The 17,352-nt window shown below is 40.8% G+C and overlaps 1 protein-coding gene across 1 annotated transcript in view; it reads right to left on the bottom strand.

Moving 5' to 3' along the window:
- The window catches only part of LOC140237110 (microtubule-associated serine/threonine-protein kinase 2-like), a 138,711-nt gene that overhangs the window by 32,220 nt on the left and 89,139 nt on the right, over positions 1-17,352 (bottom strand). Inside the window, exons 4-6 of the mRNA XM_072317049.1 lie at positions 10,112-10,191; positions 8,743-8,891; positions 6,476-6,645 (exon numbers count right to left, since the gene is read on the bottom strand). Coding sequence (XP_072173150.1) covers positions 6,476-6,645; positions 8,743-8,891; positions 10,112-10,191 — 399 coding nt within the window. The remainder of the gene's footprint in view (positions 1-6,475; positions 6,646-8,742; positions 8,892-10,111; positions 10,192-17,352) is intronic.

A 17,352-nucleotide genomic window follows, 5' to 3' on the forward strand; every position in this document is an offset into this window, starting at 1 on the left:
AACAGTGCTAAATATGAATGAAGCTGGTGCAGGCATCTAGATAGCATGCAGGAAGTGTGATGTCGGGGAGCTGCTGTTATTAATCTCATGTACAACGTCGTGTTTCACGTGGTGGGATGGTGCGCAAATTTGATCTGACACTGAGTAGCGAGGAACAAACACGACGGGTGCGGGCGAGAAACACGAACTCTCATTTACAAGCAGCCGTAGCAAGCTAGGGTACATGTATGTGGAGATGCGTGAAGGAGAGGGACAAGTCACTGGAATTGTACATGCTTCCTCACAGATATGCCTTCTTCTTTTATTTTCTTTTTTTCTTTTCCTCCAGTTAAAGGTGCTTTGCTAGCCTCTGTCAAAAACTTGTCTACATGTACATGTATACATACATTTTATGTATGGCAGTTGAGAAATGATTAAAGTAGCAATAGCATGCACATATCATCTTCTTGTCATATTATATGCTCACTTTCAAAACGCTGCCGAAAACAGACTGATCCATTATTGATAATTTTTAGCCTTCCGAAAGAGAAGGTAACAAAGAATCATTTCTTCTTTCTTTCATAATTAGGTAAAGACTTCTGACGAGGGTACTCCCCCACTCGTTAATACCCGTTGCGGATGGACTGATTTTGCTACAACACGCATTCCCCATAGACACCTGCCAGTGTATACTCTGGGACTCGTCCTCAACGGGTTAATACTTGGTTGGAAAGGCAGACAAGCAAATTGATGATTATGCATGGATTTCTTACAACTGTCTGACTGCAATAAACTGGAAAATAACAACAAACAAAATAAAATGGAAGATGTGGAGTGATGCATGATGTCATCTGACTCATCTCTGAATCATCATATCCCTGCAGACATTTCAGTCTCAAAGCTCAATGTCTGCATCCCTCCTGGCCTGGCGGGGACTTAAATTATTACGGAGCAACAGGTATTCAGGCAATCCACATCAATAGTTCATTCTGCGACACCCGTCTTCATAATAATGTTCATGAGAGATGCGTTCACACACAGCTCTTCAAACCTTCACATCAGTGGTTGATTCCACATCATTTTCTAAACTTCACACGATGAATTGAACACCTTTTTTTCCCTTCACAGTCACATTGGCACATGATGTTGCTATTATCAAAACATCACACCCACGATGCATTCTCGCTTTTCTTTTCTCCGGATGCATTCAATGGTTCATTTTACGGCCAAATGTTGTCAAAGTGTCAAAATCTTTTGTATCACATTTTTTTTCCCTCATCAAATAAACTCCATTCTCTTCCTTCCAATCTGTCACTTTGCTAAAATGTTAAACAAAGAGAGAGAGAGAGTGTGTGTGTGTGTGGATTGCAAATGAGTCAAGAAATACAGCCCCCCTATTACAATAGTCCTCCGGGCAACGTGTTGGTGCATGCTTGGTTGTGGAATTTTAGTCACGTTTGGTGGCGATATCAGAGCCTGTGGACGTGCAAATTTTTTCTGAGAGAGCTCTATTTGCTACGACGTAACAGGAGTGGCGGTGAATGAGCAACACACATCGTTGACGAGATACATGCCTGCTTTTTCCAAAGCAAGAATTGCATTACAAAAAGAAGAAAAAAGATGGTTTGTTTGTGACCTTGCTTTAGAAATAATGTTACATGCTAGAGGTAACATACAAGCAGCTGTCCAAATCCTTTGAGACATTGACTTGATATTTGCAGACAAGTCAATGAATAAAAAATGCAAAAATGACACTTTCAAAAGACAAAATCTGAAAAATTTCAATGAACTGGCTGACCTATATGTATTCAATGTGATCTGTATTCACATACTTCGGTCACTGACAATATTAGAAATTTCCTTTGTTCCTTACATTATTGTACACACTGTCTGAAAACTAATTAGCTCTTTATTCCACACATGAGAACACTTTAATATGTGCATAATGTAGCACAACTCCTTTAATACTCACTTCTATTGTAATCATAATAAAAAAGTACGAAAAACGAAATACATAAAACGCTGACAAATCATATAAATGGCCATTCTTTGCTCTTTTGAAAGAAACAAGGGGAGAGAAAAAAAAACAGCTTTCTCAGGTCGACAGAGAATGATATTTCCTTAACAGGCAATCTATCATACACACAAGGTAACTGCGAAAGTAAGATGTAATAATTCTTTTCTAATTCAATTCTAAGATTTGGTACTGTAAAACATATTTTTATTTTCAGATGAACTGACAATTCTCACTTCAACGCCAGGCAATTTTTGTTGGAATACAAAAAAAAAAAAAAAGGTATGATTTGTCAACCTACCATGCCCTTTGCAGCAGCAAGGGAGCTAATGAATGCAACTCATGTCTTTAAAAGGTCATAAGAATTAGGTGGTATTACTGTGTCCAGCGGAAATGATCCATCGAGAACATATCTGTCCTTTTCATCCCTGATTATATAAATCTACGCTAAAAAAAGAACCCTATGCATTTGGGATTAAGTTCTTACACTCCTTCACCTCACTCTTATTTAGAACTTATTACAGTGGTTGTATGATATGCAATATTATGTGGAAACAGGGCATCGTTACACAAGGTCACGGGTAGCATTTGGACAATAAATGACACAGAATGACTGTAGGAGGAGCTTTCCAAGTAGGCTTTTTGAAAATTTTTCTCATTTCTTTGGTGAGTAAAAAAACAACTCTTTCCGACACAAAAGCGAGACGTTAAAGGAGTTGAATAAATCATATGTTTGATCAGGAAATTTTGATAATGTGATTTTGAGCACTGTATATTTCTGGGTGTGCATTTTTTCTTTCTTACCTCATGGAAAAAACAAACAAAAATTGCGGAGAGAAAAGTTATACAAGAGCACAATTGCATTAAAATCAGGACATATAAGTATCAGGAAAACTGACTGAGGGGTTGAGGGGAAAAGAGAAGATGTGCTGATGACACAACACTCATGAATATTTCCTTTTTTATTTCCACACACTCGATTGCTATTGGATGCTCTTGTCACATCCTGATAGCTTTGTCAAGCTTTGCCATTAATGTAATTTCGAATAAAAATCACCGACTAGCACAGCTATCCCGACCTTTCAGAGAATTGTTGTGCAAAAAAAAACATGGAACTTTGTGGGAGTTATATCACCCAGATCAGCTCTTCTTGGCTCTGCACGCGTCAACTGGAAAGGCGGACTGTATAATTAACTCGTAATTTGTGTTTTCCTATCATGTAATTGGATGCAATTGATGGGGATGATGGCTGTCTAGTATAGGGACAAGGACGGAAGAATAACTTGGATTTACATCCATCAACGTCATCATCGCCGCTAACGTACAAAAACAAAAACAAATGTGGGAGCTGTAAGACTACAAGAACATTGAACCAACAAACTATGTTTTGATGAGACAAACACTGATGAAACTAGAAAGCTAAGTCTGACGTCATCGTCATAACACTAATGATCTTCATTCAACCTTCACACAATGTCTGCGGAACAACAATTCTGGCAGATTCTGAATAAACAGACACTGTTAGCATCCCTCCATGATATGCACATTTTTAAAGGCATTTTAGCTAAATTGCCCACTCATCTGAGCAAAGCTCACAAGTATAGTGCACACATGAAACTGTGCATACAAGTATTACATTTGGTACGTAACCATGCATGTGAGGTAATTTTTATAAGTGCATGACAAAGATGAAATTGATGCTCGTAAAACCCTGTCAATAATTAAACCTGAACATACTTCAGTTTATTATAAAAGCACAGTGATGACAGCTCTTATACACATGCCCATCACGTTCAAGTTGCATGTACACAATGTGCAATATCACTTCAGCAGCACAGGTTGTGCATCGATTTCATGGTGCTGATACAAATTGTGCATGCATATTAAAAACAGTAAAGACCAGCAGCGCATCTCTGCAAAGTGTGTTTGAGCCTCAGATGCGATACATATTTGAGCATTGAAAATTTTCCCATATGTCCTATTAATAAAACAATAAATGCTCGCACACATCTAAGAAATGACTTGCAGACTGCTATCTCAATTCATCTGGAAGCCGCTTCACTTTTAATGCAGGTAATTTGAAGCCGACATCTCTCCTTTCACGGCAAATTATGGGCCGACAAAATGGGTGACAAAAGACTTCTCCTTCCGTTCTGAGAGGAAGCTGTGGCTACATTATGAATCCATTCAGAATATTTATGATCCACCTTTGCCCCCTACCATGAATTTAAAGGCACCCTTACTGCTTCAACTCCCTGAAATACTTATTCTAGCGTGAAATTGCCTCATAAACATGACAAACGAACAAACAAACAAACAAACCATGGTTTCTTGATTCTTAGTTTTGTCTCACACAAGCTGAGCAATCAAAATCTCTCATACTCATTTTATCCAAGCATCCAAATTCATATTTTTGTCACTGGTTACATATCAATAGATGGCTACATGGCATCAGAATCTTTGTTATGAAAATAAAAATGGGGGGGGGGTGAATGAAGGTGTCGCTCATTCATTTAATTGACCTCCTTTTCTGGTTTGATACACTGGCAAATTCAATGGGCCTTTTACAGCACGCATGTTTGAACAGCTAAATGGCAGCAACCCCATTGTTGTCAGCTTATCGATAAACATGTACGCAATTTAGTAAAATCGGTCACGAATGTAAGTACCCAACAAGGGTCTAAAAAGATAAGGTTAATCATTAATGCCGATACACATTATTACATTTTACTACACTGCCCAACTATGGCAAACAGGTGACATGTATCTGTCATCTAAATCAGAGAGCTATCTATGTTCTTACATTGGCTTTAGGATAAGCTACATGGACAATGATGGAAGGCTTTTAAGCAGAAACACTCATCCCATACAGAGATGTCTGCATCAAAATCTTATGCACATTTTGCTTATAATATCAAAAGTGATGAAACTTTTCATACTCTATTCTTTTAACCCCAGTAGGGCAGTAAAGACTTACACCATCGTATATTTGCCCAATAATAACCTTTATTAGAAAGGAATGGTAATGGATTGTGTTACTCTTTACAATATCAACCCTTCTTTTGCCAGGGTTCTTGGGACAATGTGTATAATGCTATGGGGGTTTTCGGGGCCATCCGCACTCAAAACACGCAAATGGTGGACAAAAAGAGTGCAATGTGTTCTCAAATTCTTCAGTTCACTGCCAACATTGTAAATTGCTCTGATTTCCATACCTGTATATCACGTGTGTTGTGTAAACAATAAATACTGAAATCATTATGAGCTACTGACATCTTGTCCATAATAAAGCTATGTACGTCAAACAGTCAACAAACATACTCACAGAAAATTATCACTATCATATGAGGTACAAAGTGCACTTTGTACCCATGCCCCGAAGGAGTTATGATGACTACAAAAGATTCTGAACACATTTCAAAGATTGCATTATATCTGTTGCATGTGAGATCCTTGGCAAGCACAAGAACGTTATTTCAAAAAAATAAAAAATAAAATGTGATTAACCTCACTATCAACAAACTCATCACTTCCTTCCTTGCGACAATCTCTCTCACGTGATGCCCTTGTAAGGGAAGATAAATTAATCTTTCAAGGGCCGTAAAACAATGAAAATTTCCCTTTTTTATCAGTCAATACGGCAAAAATGAAAGCAATGATATACACATAGCACGCTTTCATTTTCAATGCATTTTCAGTGCACTGTATTCATTTGTAACAGAGTTAAACACAGATTTTCAACAGATTCATGTGCAGGAACGCATAAATGCTTTGTACATTTCTGCAAATGCCCGACACCGAGTGATAGGGCGCAAATTGATCCATAAGCGATCTTAATTCCTCTAAAGCTGCACAAGGCCAGAGTAAGCCCACAGATGACAAACAGCTTTGCTTGTGACCAACAGTGAATTCTGCCCAGGAAAAGGGCCATGGTGCACTTTGCAGCAAACATAAACAGAGCGAGCTCGTTTACAACTCTTGGTTCCGAACATTCCGATGTCAGATGATCATGTCTAGGCACATGATCACATCTGTCTCTATCCCATTTTGATTCATACCCTACCCAGGTAGTGCCAGTTCTATGCGGCAGAGCGCAATCAAGTACAGTTTGCTGCCTTTGGTGCATTGATATGAAGGCTTTGGCAATGGCCTGTTCAGAGCAGACTTGAAAAAAGTTGCATGCAAGCTTTCTTTACTACATGGCCATTTTGTTGCTGTTGTTGCTATCTATCCTACTAAATGATATGCGATACTAGTATACACTTAGCCTTCATCCAAGGCTTGCAGTACCGAGCACTGGCAGTTCAAAGCAATTTCATTTTATTCTGAAAGCTCATAGACAATGATGTTAAGATGGATATAAAGTTACAAGGATGAAGGAAGTGAGTCAAGTAGGGGAACTTTCCACACAGGAGGATGAAGGGGAGTAACGGAAAGTGAGATAGAGGGAAATCACACATTCTGGAGGGGGCAACACCTTACCTCAGACTCCTGGACCGCGGCCGGAAGCTTGGGGACCGACGCCCATCATCGTGGTCGCCCCCTCCCACGTTGCTCTCGCTGCTGCTGAAGTGCTGCGAGAGGATCTGGAGGTCCTCCGCCGTCGGTTGGTACGGCAACTGGTGCAGCCGCTCCTGGCTTGAACAGGATGACTGGAGCAGAAGAGGATGAATGTTTGGTAGAATTGATGTCAATCATAAGCAGGGCTTGCAACACTTTGAGAATACCTTTTTAATAATACTCTTTGTAATTCAACCCAGAACCCTTTGCTTGGAAAATGTTGCGCAACATGACGACCACAAGATTCCATCATGTTGGCTTTACAAGGTCAAGAATAGTTTTTGGCAACCAAATACATTATCATGCGGAAGTTACTTTTCAAAAAAAAAAAGAGAGATATAACTGGATTTTGTATTAAACAATTGTTCTCCTCCTTCTTTGAATCATTATCACTGTTATCATTATGATTATGATCATAACTATTTACTAGCAGTTGTAGTAATATTTGTATCACAATCTTCATATTTCATCATTATCATCAAAACCAATAATGGTATGGTCACCATCAAAAAGATGTTTAATAATCTTTTCATTCATCAATTCTTTTCTTCCTAGATCAATACACACTGAGCGTGCCATCTTTTGGGATGAAGAAAAATTTTTGAAGTGAGAGAAGGACATTCTTTTTCTTTTTCTTTTTCTTTTTTTCTACCACAAAGGGCCAAAGGAGCACTGCTTCACTATATCTTGGGCAAGAACTACTGTGGAATAAAAACAAAAAATGGTGGTTGGTAATTAGGTCAAAAGGAAATAGAATTACAGAGCAATGATCAGCCACTCCTCTCTGCATTACGCAGACCCTAGAACTCTGGTATACTTTTGGGGGGACCACAGAGCATCACAATCAGACGTCCTCTTTTAATCTGCTCGGGATATGCGGAATCCCCTCCATTCTTTCACTCTATCTCTTTATTGACATGACGTGGGGGGAGGGGGGAAGCAGACGCCATGCCTGATGTGCAGGGACCACTTCCCCCATCAAGACCTAATTGCGAACGTGGCTGAAGCACTTCCCGCAAAGTCTCTCTGGTCAAATTAAGATATCAAACGAAACATGCGTGTGATCTGTTCCGAGGGCTGCATTCCCTCTTGGAGAGAGAATGAAGGGATGGATGAAATGAAGGAGGAGGAGGAGGAGGAGAAGGGTACTCTCAGCTGGTCCCTGCCACAGACAGAGATCCCTTGTCAGGCAAGGCAGGAAGCGGTTTTCAGAGGGCGGAAGCCGCTTCGGAGTTTGAGTCATAATTCACAGCGACAGAAGAACTGAAGGTTTGTGATTTATTGTCCTCCGACGGGTTCGAAATCTTCCGCAGGGACATGTCAACATCAGTTTTCACACGCCAGCTTTTATAATCTCTTGCAATTTATGGCGTTTCTCGGGAAACACGGCATAATAATGAGCAATCAAATAATGCTAATCCAAAAGAGAGAAAGAGAAATCCTATGATTATGTGGATCAATTACGGATTGTCTACATCAGTTGTCACTGTGTTCTATGAGCCTCAAGGGAAACACTGCAAAAGCTTTGAGATTGTCCTACAGAAATCCAATATGATGGCTTTGCACAAGGGCATTTAATAAATGACAAACAACAGCATAGGCTTCATCTTTAATACACGTCCCTTTTGTCTAAAAGTATATATCCCTGTCTGACTCTCCCTTCATATATAACGACAAGGGACAGAGGGAGAGATACATATCAATGTCGTGTGTGTGCATGAATGTGTTACTGCAGGTGCAGTTTAGCATTTGGCTTGCTTTTCTGTTTCACCTGGGGCCTGTTTCACTAACACGGGAATTATATCGAGCCAAACAATGAACTAAAAGTTGGGAAAGATTAATATCAGATCAAGCTGAGAACAATACTATAAGGCATTCACGCTGAATTCAAGAACATGGCAAGGTGGAAGCAAGTTACTGTTTCCACATACAGTTGCAGCTTTGTGAAACAGTTCCTAACTTCTCAAGACTAATTGATCCCAAATATTGTCCCTAAGATCAGTTAAATTGAACCTAAGATTGATTTTTACAGCTGGGTGAAACAGGTCCCTGATCTGTAAGATATTGCTTACTCATAATATCATTTTCTAAGTTTCAAAGAGGGAAAAATTGAGTGAGAGATGTGGGGGGTTGGGGAAGAGAAGGAGAGGGAAAGAGAGATAGAGTCGTCAGAATTGGTTACCACTCACCGACACTGCAGAACTGGGCGTGTTGGTTCCATAACCCGATGAAGGCAGTGATGCGAGCGACCATCGCCGCCCGTCGGCTTGGCGGACGGTGTTAAAGGGAAAGTGGGCATGGGGATGGACAGGCACCCTTGGGCTGTCTAGAGGACTCCCTGAAGAAGGGAACAAGTTAAAAGAAAAAAAAAAACAACAACTTACAATTATGATGTATAATACAATGTGCAATACAAATTACTTACAAAACAAATAATGCACACAAACAAGATCAAAATTGTGATAGAGTTGTACATGGCCCTTATTTTTTCACACAGAACAAACTTAACAAACAGATGAAAGTACATGTATTACTTCATTCGACCACTGGTTAATACATGTCTACCTTCAAGAACTTTCTGAGTTAATGACAGAGAAAGACATTATAGACAGCTCACTTAATGTATGCGTAGTCCCATGCCTTTGAAAATATGTAAGTGCCCATGCAAGCATTCTCTCTGCAGCCTCTCCCTTCAAATGTCAATGCATACGAACCTGAAAAGCAGAGATGCCACCTTCTGCATACCAAGCAAACATCCTGTTTTGCAGTAGGATTCATATTATGAATGCAAAAATTCATATTCTGGTTGAAGAATGGGAAAATTTGCTTTAACTTTGACTATCTCACAAGTATTCAGCATATTTTCATTCCAGAGCAACTATCCCCAGGGCACGATACAGGCGTGGCACAAGTTCTTGCGATGTCGCTGACTAAAGAACTAATGGCGCTTGCATGGCGGGGAAGGGGTTAATCCAAATGAGCATTCCTCGTGCATGACCCATGAAATAAACCAAAACGAGGCCATTTGCAATCTAACAGCTGGATAATAGCTTGCACAGCAGTCGCGCCATCATTAACTTCTCATAGTGCACCGACAATTCAAGGATTCATCTTTCACGCCCGGGCAGGCATCCCTACACGTACACAATCTTATGGATTAAAGGAGTGTTTCTGCGAGTTTGTTTGTAGGCAACCAAAGTTAAAGATAAAAATGCTTTAGATTGGACATGTATGAATAAAATCCCAAACAATATCACAAAAATTATCATTTTCATCAATGTGTACCTCCCTAACAGTGGGTCTTAGGAATTGAAGTAGTTTGTTATTTGGCTCCTTAATTTGTTGTTACTCCATGTATCATGTAACCCTTCTAAAATCTTCACACTCTATGGATTCTGAATGGACAGTATTGCTAAAATCTGCACACATCTTAAGACATGAGAAAACAGAGAAAATGAACAAAATGCAAAAGTGCATGATGCATGCCTTGTGCCTTACACTTACAGTAATAAGAATATACAAACAAACACACAACTAACAACAACAACTAAAACTTACCATCTCCATGGGAACCAGGCGAGCTCGATCTCTTCATCACCGGTGAGCTGTTCTTCCCCTTCCTGGTCCGGCCATAGCTGCTTGAGAGACAAAAAAAATAAAAAGCGAGAGAAAAAAAGGTATACAGATTAGCCCTTGCTGTGCAAAATTTTGCTGACTGGCATTCCCACTGGCAAGCTTTCTTTGCTGATCACCTACAGAATGACACCGTGAAAGAAGGATTACATAACCCCTCTCACCCCTATCAGATGACAGCGGTCTACCTGCAAAATTGCCAAATTGTTTTTTGGAATGGACACTTGTGTCACGGTTGGTCAAGTTTAGGGTGGAAATCAACCAGCTGCTAATAAAATACCTTGAAAGGTTACCACCGAGTAGAAAGCCATGTGAAGGGTTAAGCTATCACCTCATCGGTATTGCCAACAGACATTTGAAAATAATACCTATATGTCATTCTAGCAAATGTCAATTTTTCAACGGCACGTCGCAAATTTTTAAAGAACTGCAATAGCAAATGGCATGCCATCTCAGATCTCTTGTGGCGGGGTCGGAAACCTGCACAAAACCGAAATCCAATACCTGGAATGGACAAGAGTTTGCAAATGTCATCGTTCATTTCAGTTTTGCATTCAAAAAAACGCCGTCTAACTCCCGCATCTTTGCTCGACGCACAATGCGTGCCCTGGAATCTGCCTCGCAGGGCTGGACAGTGATTGTTTTCTGGATCGTCTTGTTCTTATTTTCCCGCTCTCGCTCTCTTCCGTTTGATCTCAAGAGAGAGGTTGCGCAAGATGCATCGCTCGCTGATTTCAGGCCTTTGTCCAGTGGATGGAATATAGGTCGGAAGATGATTTTTGGCATGGCATTTAGTCTATATGCATGTACCTATAAATGTATGATGCATGAATGCATCACTGTGTGTTTGTTCGTGCCTGCTACCATAAAATATTTGCCTTTTTCTTAGTCGATACTCTGAAGTAGCATTACACTTCTGTGACCAAAAGCCATATGTGCACACATATCATGTGAATGACTGTGGATGTGACAAAGTGATATTAGTTACATGTAGACAATAATGAAGAAAAAAGATGATGAAGAAGAAGAAGAGGAGGATGAATAAAATGAAGAAGATGAAGGAATGGACTAGGAATTGGAGGGAAAAAAAAACGACAACATCACTATGACCAAGCATGAAGGTCAAGGATTGGCCACACCTATTTTGCATTGCTATCTTCTGAAGATGGTAACATGCTACATAATCCCCTTCTACAGCACAAACAACTGTTCCTGTGCAATCTGTCATAAAGCAGCAAGTCACACAATAGAAAACACCATCAAATCAGACAGAACAACTACGAAAAAAAAAAAGGTACTTTGCAATATATCCATTGCGTGGGTATCTGTCTGTCTCCAGTCCGATTGTTTGTCTGTCTGTGGGATGGATATTGGCACCCCAATCGGTGCCCCTAGACACACACACACACAAACACACACACACGCAAACACACATACAGACGGGCAGACCCCGGCCCACAAGTGGGGCAACCTGGAGATGAGCCAAAGTGACATGGCGGCAGGAGAAATCCCAGGGAGACAGTGGCACAAATACTATAAAAGAGAGAAAAAAATGGAATGGTTCAGCCCCAAGGCATTATACCTGTCATGCGAGTGACCTGTACTTATTAAGCCCCAGAGAGGCTCTGATACCAACTGCAAAACAACGGCGGGGGCAGGCATAGAGGGTAAAGACCAAGAGAGAGAGAGAGAGTGAATGAATGAGAGACAGATGGAAGGGTTGAAGATCATCAAAGAGACAGACATGAAAAGAATGAGAAAGAGAGGGAGAGAAGGGGGAAGAGAATGGGCAAATAACATCATGCGAAGATGAGAGTGAAAACGCTGTTCCCCCATTTCTACTCACAAGTACATACATCCAAAGTTTACAGGACATTTCGTAATGATTCCTATCATTATCATGGTCTGCTCTTCTGGTCTCGTCACACTTTTGCCATCAAACTCAGGCATCATGCGAACTTACATACATGTATGTATGTATTGCTAATTAATTTGATTTGGATGCTTATTTAACTCATCTTCATTTTCATTGGGATGAAATCCCTCCCCTCGATGCATTTATCATTGCAGATAATGTAAGTATTCCTACTTGCATATCTTCCTTCTTCTTTTTTTTTTTTTAACTCAAAGGGGACCCCTGCCCCCTGGGGTGCCTGTAAGTTAAACAGTTAGAACTTTTAGGACACTGTATTTTACCCACTTCCAGTCACACACATCACTTTTGTGTCATTTGAGTGCCTGCCACTTTATGCTATATCTCGCTCGTTTGTGGACGATGGCGTCATCACTGACCGGCCGAGCGGGGGTGACGCAACAAGTCGACCCCGGTTCGCGAGTGGCTTTCATCTCCGCCCACGTAGCTCCTTGCGCATTTTGAAGGATATCTCTGCAGCCAGTGCCGAGTGTTCTTCAAACATTGCCATTTACCTCTCTTGCATCAACTGCATTTTGTCATCCATATATCGCGGCACTCTCTACAGCATCATCCATTCCTCACCCCGGCTTTTTACCCATTCACTGCACAGTAATTACATCCGCCCCTTCAGTCCCAATTCTGGTAAAAAGAAAAAAAAAGATGAAACGAAAATGAAAACACGCCACAAATGTACCTCTGCCTGCCAGGGGCAAATTGAGATAAATTTTGCTCGCGTCTGCTCATACTTGAGAAAATGCAGGCAACGTACTGCTGAACCGACTACATCGACCAAAGACAAACTTATATGCCCTCCACGGGACGGCAGTTAGAAACTGGAGCGTCCGTTGCCATGGCAATTACCCTGAAATGGCTTTTTGTGACGCAGTTTGGAAACGATCTGCTTACTCCTTCCAGAGGCAGATCATCTAGTGGACGGAGGGAATTTGGTTTGTCTTCATCCATTTATTTTGCTTGTCAAACTTGGTATTATCATAGTGATGAATGACTTGTTTTTGGATAACACAATAGGACGTCAGAGACAAGTCGGAATTGTCAAAACAGTCGCATGAGGTGTGGCTCTCATCTCCACCACAGGTCTTCTGATGATGCATATTTATGGATGAAAATATAGAAAGTGGAAAACGTGTTCCACCTATCACAGATTTAGCACGGAATTGAGAGAACAATTAATGCAGGATACGCAAGGAAGAATGATGGGCTTAAAGAGAACGGGGGAGAGATTGAAAAGAGGGAGAGAGGGAGTGACAGCAATACAGGATGAGAGAGGGAGAAGAGATGACAAAGATAGAGGATGAGAGAGAGAGAAAAGGGGGAAGAGGGTGTGAGAGAAAGAGAGTAATAGGTGTGAGAGATAGGGAGAGAGAGGGTAAAAGACAGAGAGTTAGAGGAAGACAGAGAGGGGGGAGATAGAGGGTAAGAGAGAAAGAGAGGTGAGAGAGGGAAGGCGAGATGGAGAGAGAGAGATAAAGAAGAGATAAAAGGTGAGAGATAGAAGTTATTGAAGGAGAGGGAGAGATAGATAAGAGATGGAGAGAGAGGGGGGGGGATAGCGGAGGGAGAGAGTGGGAGGGGAAAAATAAAGATGGAAGATGATGCAGAGGGATGAGTGAGGATGAGGAAAAAGAGGGCACCGAGCGTCGGATTTCAGCCGAGATTGGCATCAGCGAGATGCGACTCCTGAGAGACAGGCACAGTCTGATGAGGAAGAGGAGGCAGCCCGGATGAGAAAAGGCATCCGCTCCGCAAAAATTGGAAGATGCCGGGAGAGTGTGGGGCTAGAAATCGCATATGACGCGAGGGGCACAAGTGGATAATTGGAACATGAAGAAGGAATAGGCCGGGAGGAGATAAATTCCTATTACTGAGATGGTGGTTGATCAAATACTGCTGTAAGGGCATCCGACAGTAACAGCTATGTATTGTACAGTTGATTCTTTTTTCTTTTCTTTTTCTGGGGGGGATAAGTTTTCTAAACTGTCACAGGTCTAACTCTGAAAGGCCCCAATTCTAAAGTTACTGATCAAATACCAAATACTGTATAAGCTGTTATTTTGGAAATTAGACAGTAACAGGCTTTTTTGCGAGATGTTGTTTTCGCAAATTCAAACCAACACTATCTTAAATGCATTGCTACCCTAGTGCATGGCAACGTTTTCACATGTTACTAAATTCATGATCCAACTGTGATTCACGAAATTTACTAAAATCAAATCCTAGCGAAAATAACAGCTTATACAGTAATCACTCTTCAAGGATCTTACCATTTGTCTTAGTCTTCTCTTTGAAGATTTGATACACTGTAAAATGAGACATATGATATACTTAGGCCAGTTGTGCAAGAGTGTTTCTTTTTTTGTTGCTGTTTTCTAGAGGAGATCAACTCGATATGTATTTTTCGGCTGAATCCACACTTCTCCGGATTTCTGCGACTGAGCTTGATGAGATACATCAGAGGCCCGTCAAACGGAAAAAAAAAGCGTGAGCAATCTGTCCCGTTAGGGGCCACGATTGATTAAATCTTCACAGCAACACTCCGACGGCAACACTTTGATGCAAACCGATGGACTGAATAGTCATTCAGCCGAGGGGAATTCAGCTGCCACATTTGACATGCAAAAATGCTGAAAACGACCCCAAGACACGATCCCCCGTCTGCCGCTGTATCTAAATTCCAACCTGTGGGTGCATATGTGTGTACGTGTATGAGTGTATGTGTGTGTGTGTGTGTGTGTGTGTGTGTGTACGTGTGTGTGTGTGTGTGTGTGTGTACATGTATGTGTGTGTTTGTGTGTGTGCGTGTGTGTGTGTGCATGCATCACTATCCCTTCCATTAAAAGAAAAAAATACAACCTAACAGTATACTTACATACAAAACAAAAATAACAAATTTGATCAGTTACATTTGTGTAAGATTCAACATCCTTGAGAATAAGGCACACATATTCACCAGTTATTCATTGGTTTTTTTCTTTTTTACTTTTCTACTTTCTCTATCACCTCCCCCCCCCCCTTATTGCTTTTCATACATGCATGTTTGTCTAGCTCTCTCTAGCCTCTCTTTGCAAAACACATTTCTGACACAGAACTCCGAAGATTTCTGGATCAATTCAAAAGTTTGCGGACAGCCACCATGAAATATTAGCCTCATTATCACTGAAGCGCCCTAGCGGCTCATTAGACAAGCAGGTTCTGGCCATATCTTGCAGGAATTATATGCATTCCTCTATGTATAGGCATAATATTTGTTGTTTCTGAAATTACTTGCCCGCTCACTGACCCCTTTGTACATGCAGGTCAATGGGCCTTTCTGAGCAAACACAAACAACTTGACATCGATCCGTCTTTTGAGTCTGCCAAAAACATCCATGAGGTTGCTTCAGGATGCATAGGATTCCTATCACTCCCCCATCCCCTACCCCCCCCCCCCCCCTTAACATCTCTTGCAGTACAAAAAAAAAAAGTGAGAAAAGAGAGCGAGTTGTCCATAAAGGTTAATCTCTAAAGCCTGCCATGTTTATTTAACACTGAACAGGTAAACAATAAAATATTCAGATTCTCTTTGCAAGCAGCTATGTGACTTGGTTTCTACCAAGATTATCTTGAATAAAGTTGTGTAAATATAGGACAGACAGGGTTAGAGAGACGGAAGAGGGGGACTGACATTCATACATACACAAACATACACATACACACAGACAAACATACATACACACATACAGACAGAATAACAAATAGTACGTAGAGCCAGAATATCACAGTACATTAATCATTAAGTAACATCGACTGCCGCAGGGAATAAGCTGATTACAGACACAAGAGAGCAGAAACACCCTGTTGATCACAACAAGCCACCTGTCAGTGTGAAAGAACTTCTTCTCTCCTGGCCCAATTTCCCGAGGCTCAAGGAAATGATGTCCCAATACAAATACGGCAAGTCTGGCGCTTCTTCTACCTTTATCCCCCTTCTCCCCCCTCCCTCCTCCCCCCCCCCCATCCCCATCCTCCTCCTCCTCTTTCGCATCCTCTATCTCTGTCTCTTTTGCGAGTCCTTGCATCACTGTCTCGACCCCACTGTTCCTGATTACAGGTAAAATGCATCATATTGGGACGCTGCATGCACTCACTCAGGTGCCTGCAATCAGTCACTTCAGAGGGGACATACACATATCTGTAGTTCGGGGATAGGTAAAGGAAGTGAAAAGGGAGAGAAACAGAAAAAAAAGAGACAGAGAGAAAAAGCAAAGAGACAGAGAGATAGATAAAGAGAAAGATATAACAAGCAACAAAAAAAAAGAGATTGAGATAAACAGATATAAAAAGCAAAAGAGAGAGATGGAGAGATGAAGAGAAAGATATAAAAAAACAAGAGAAAGAAAGAGATAGAGATAAAAAGATATAAAAAAAGGAGAGAGAGATAGATGAAGAGGAAGATATTACAAGCAAGAGAAAGAGATATATCAAGGGAAAGATATTAAGAGCAAGAAAGATAGAGATGGAGAGATAAAAAGATATAAAAAGGAGAAAGAGAATGAGAGATGAAGAGAAAGATATAAGCAAGAGAGAGAGAAAAAGAGAGAATATGACAGATATCAAAACTATGACTGAGAGCGTGACAGACAGTCTGAAACAGAATAGGAGAGAGCAAAGTAAACAGTCTGAAACAGAGGCGGAGATCATACAACAGTCATAAAGACAGACACAAACAAAGTTGGGGGGGGGGGGGGAGAAAAAGAAAATATGACAGAAATGCAAACAGAGACAAGACATGAGAGAGGGTTTTCCTGATGGACCCAAAGAGACATAAGGAAAATATGAGGTTAAGGAAAAAAAAACGGTAAAGAATAGTTGACTGAGTCAGACAGAATGATTAAACAGGGGTGGAAAAAAGAAAGAAAGAAGAGATAGTATTCTATGTATTCCACATTACTGTCATTGTGACTCATGGACAAGGTACACACTTACTCCCAAGTACATACATCACAGCATGCTTGCGATGATGTTTGCATATATTTCAAAGAAAAACATGGTGCTATAAATCACAGCAACTCAAAGGGAGAGATCAGTGCTTATCTCCATCTCTGTCTCTCTATTGCAAACTGCATTCACATCACTGATGGATAAGTCTGTCCCTTGCTTTGCGTCAGACATGTGTCGACCAGTACTTCGCTATCTACTTTAGATATACTGTCTAATATTGCAAGGAAACGTTAGCCTGTCTCTGCTGTGAAAA

Source organism: Diadema setosum, chromosome 13, assembly GCF_964275005.1.
Source record: "Diadema setosum chromosome 13, eeDiaSeto1, whole genome shotgun sequence".
NCBI classification, from domain to species: domain Eukaryota; kingdom Metazoa; phylum Echinodermata; class Echinoidea; order Diadematoida; family Diadematidae; genus Diadema; species Diadema setosum.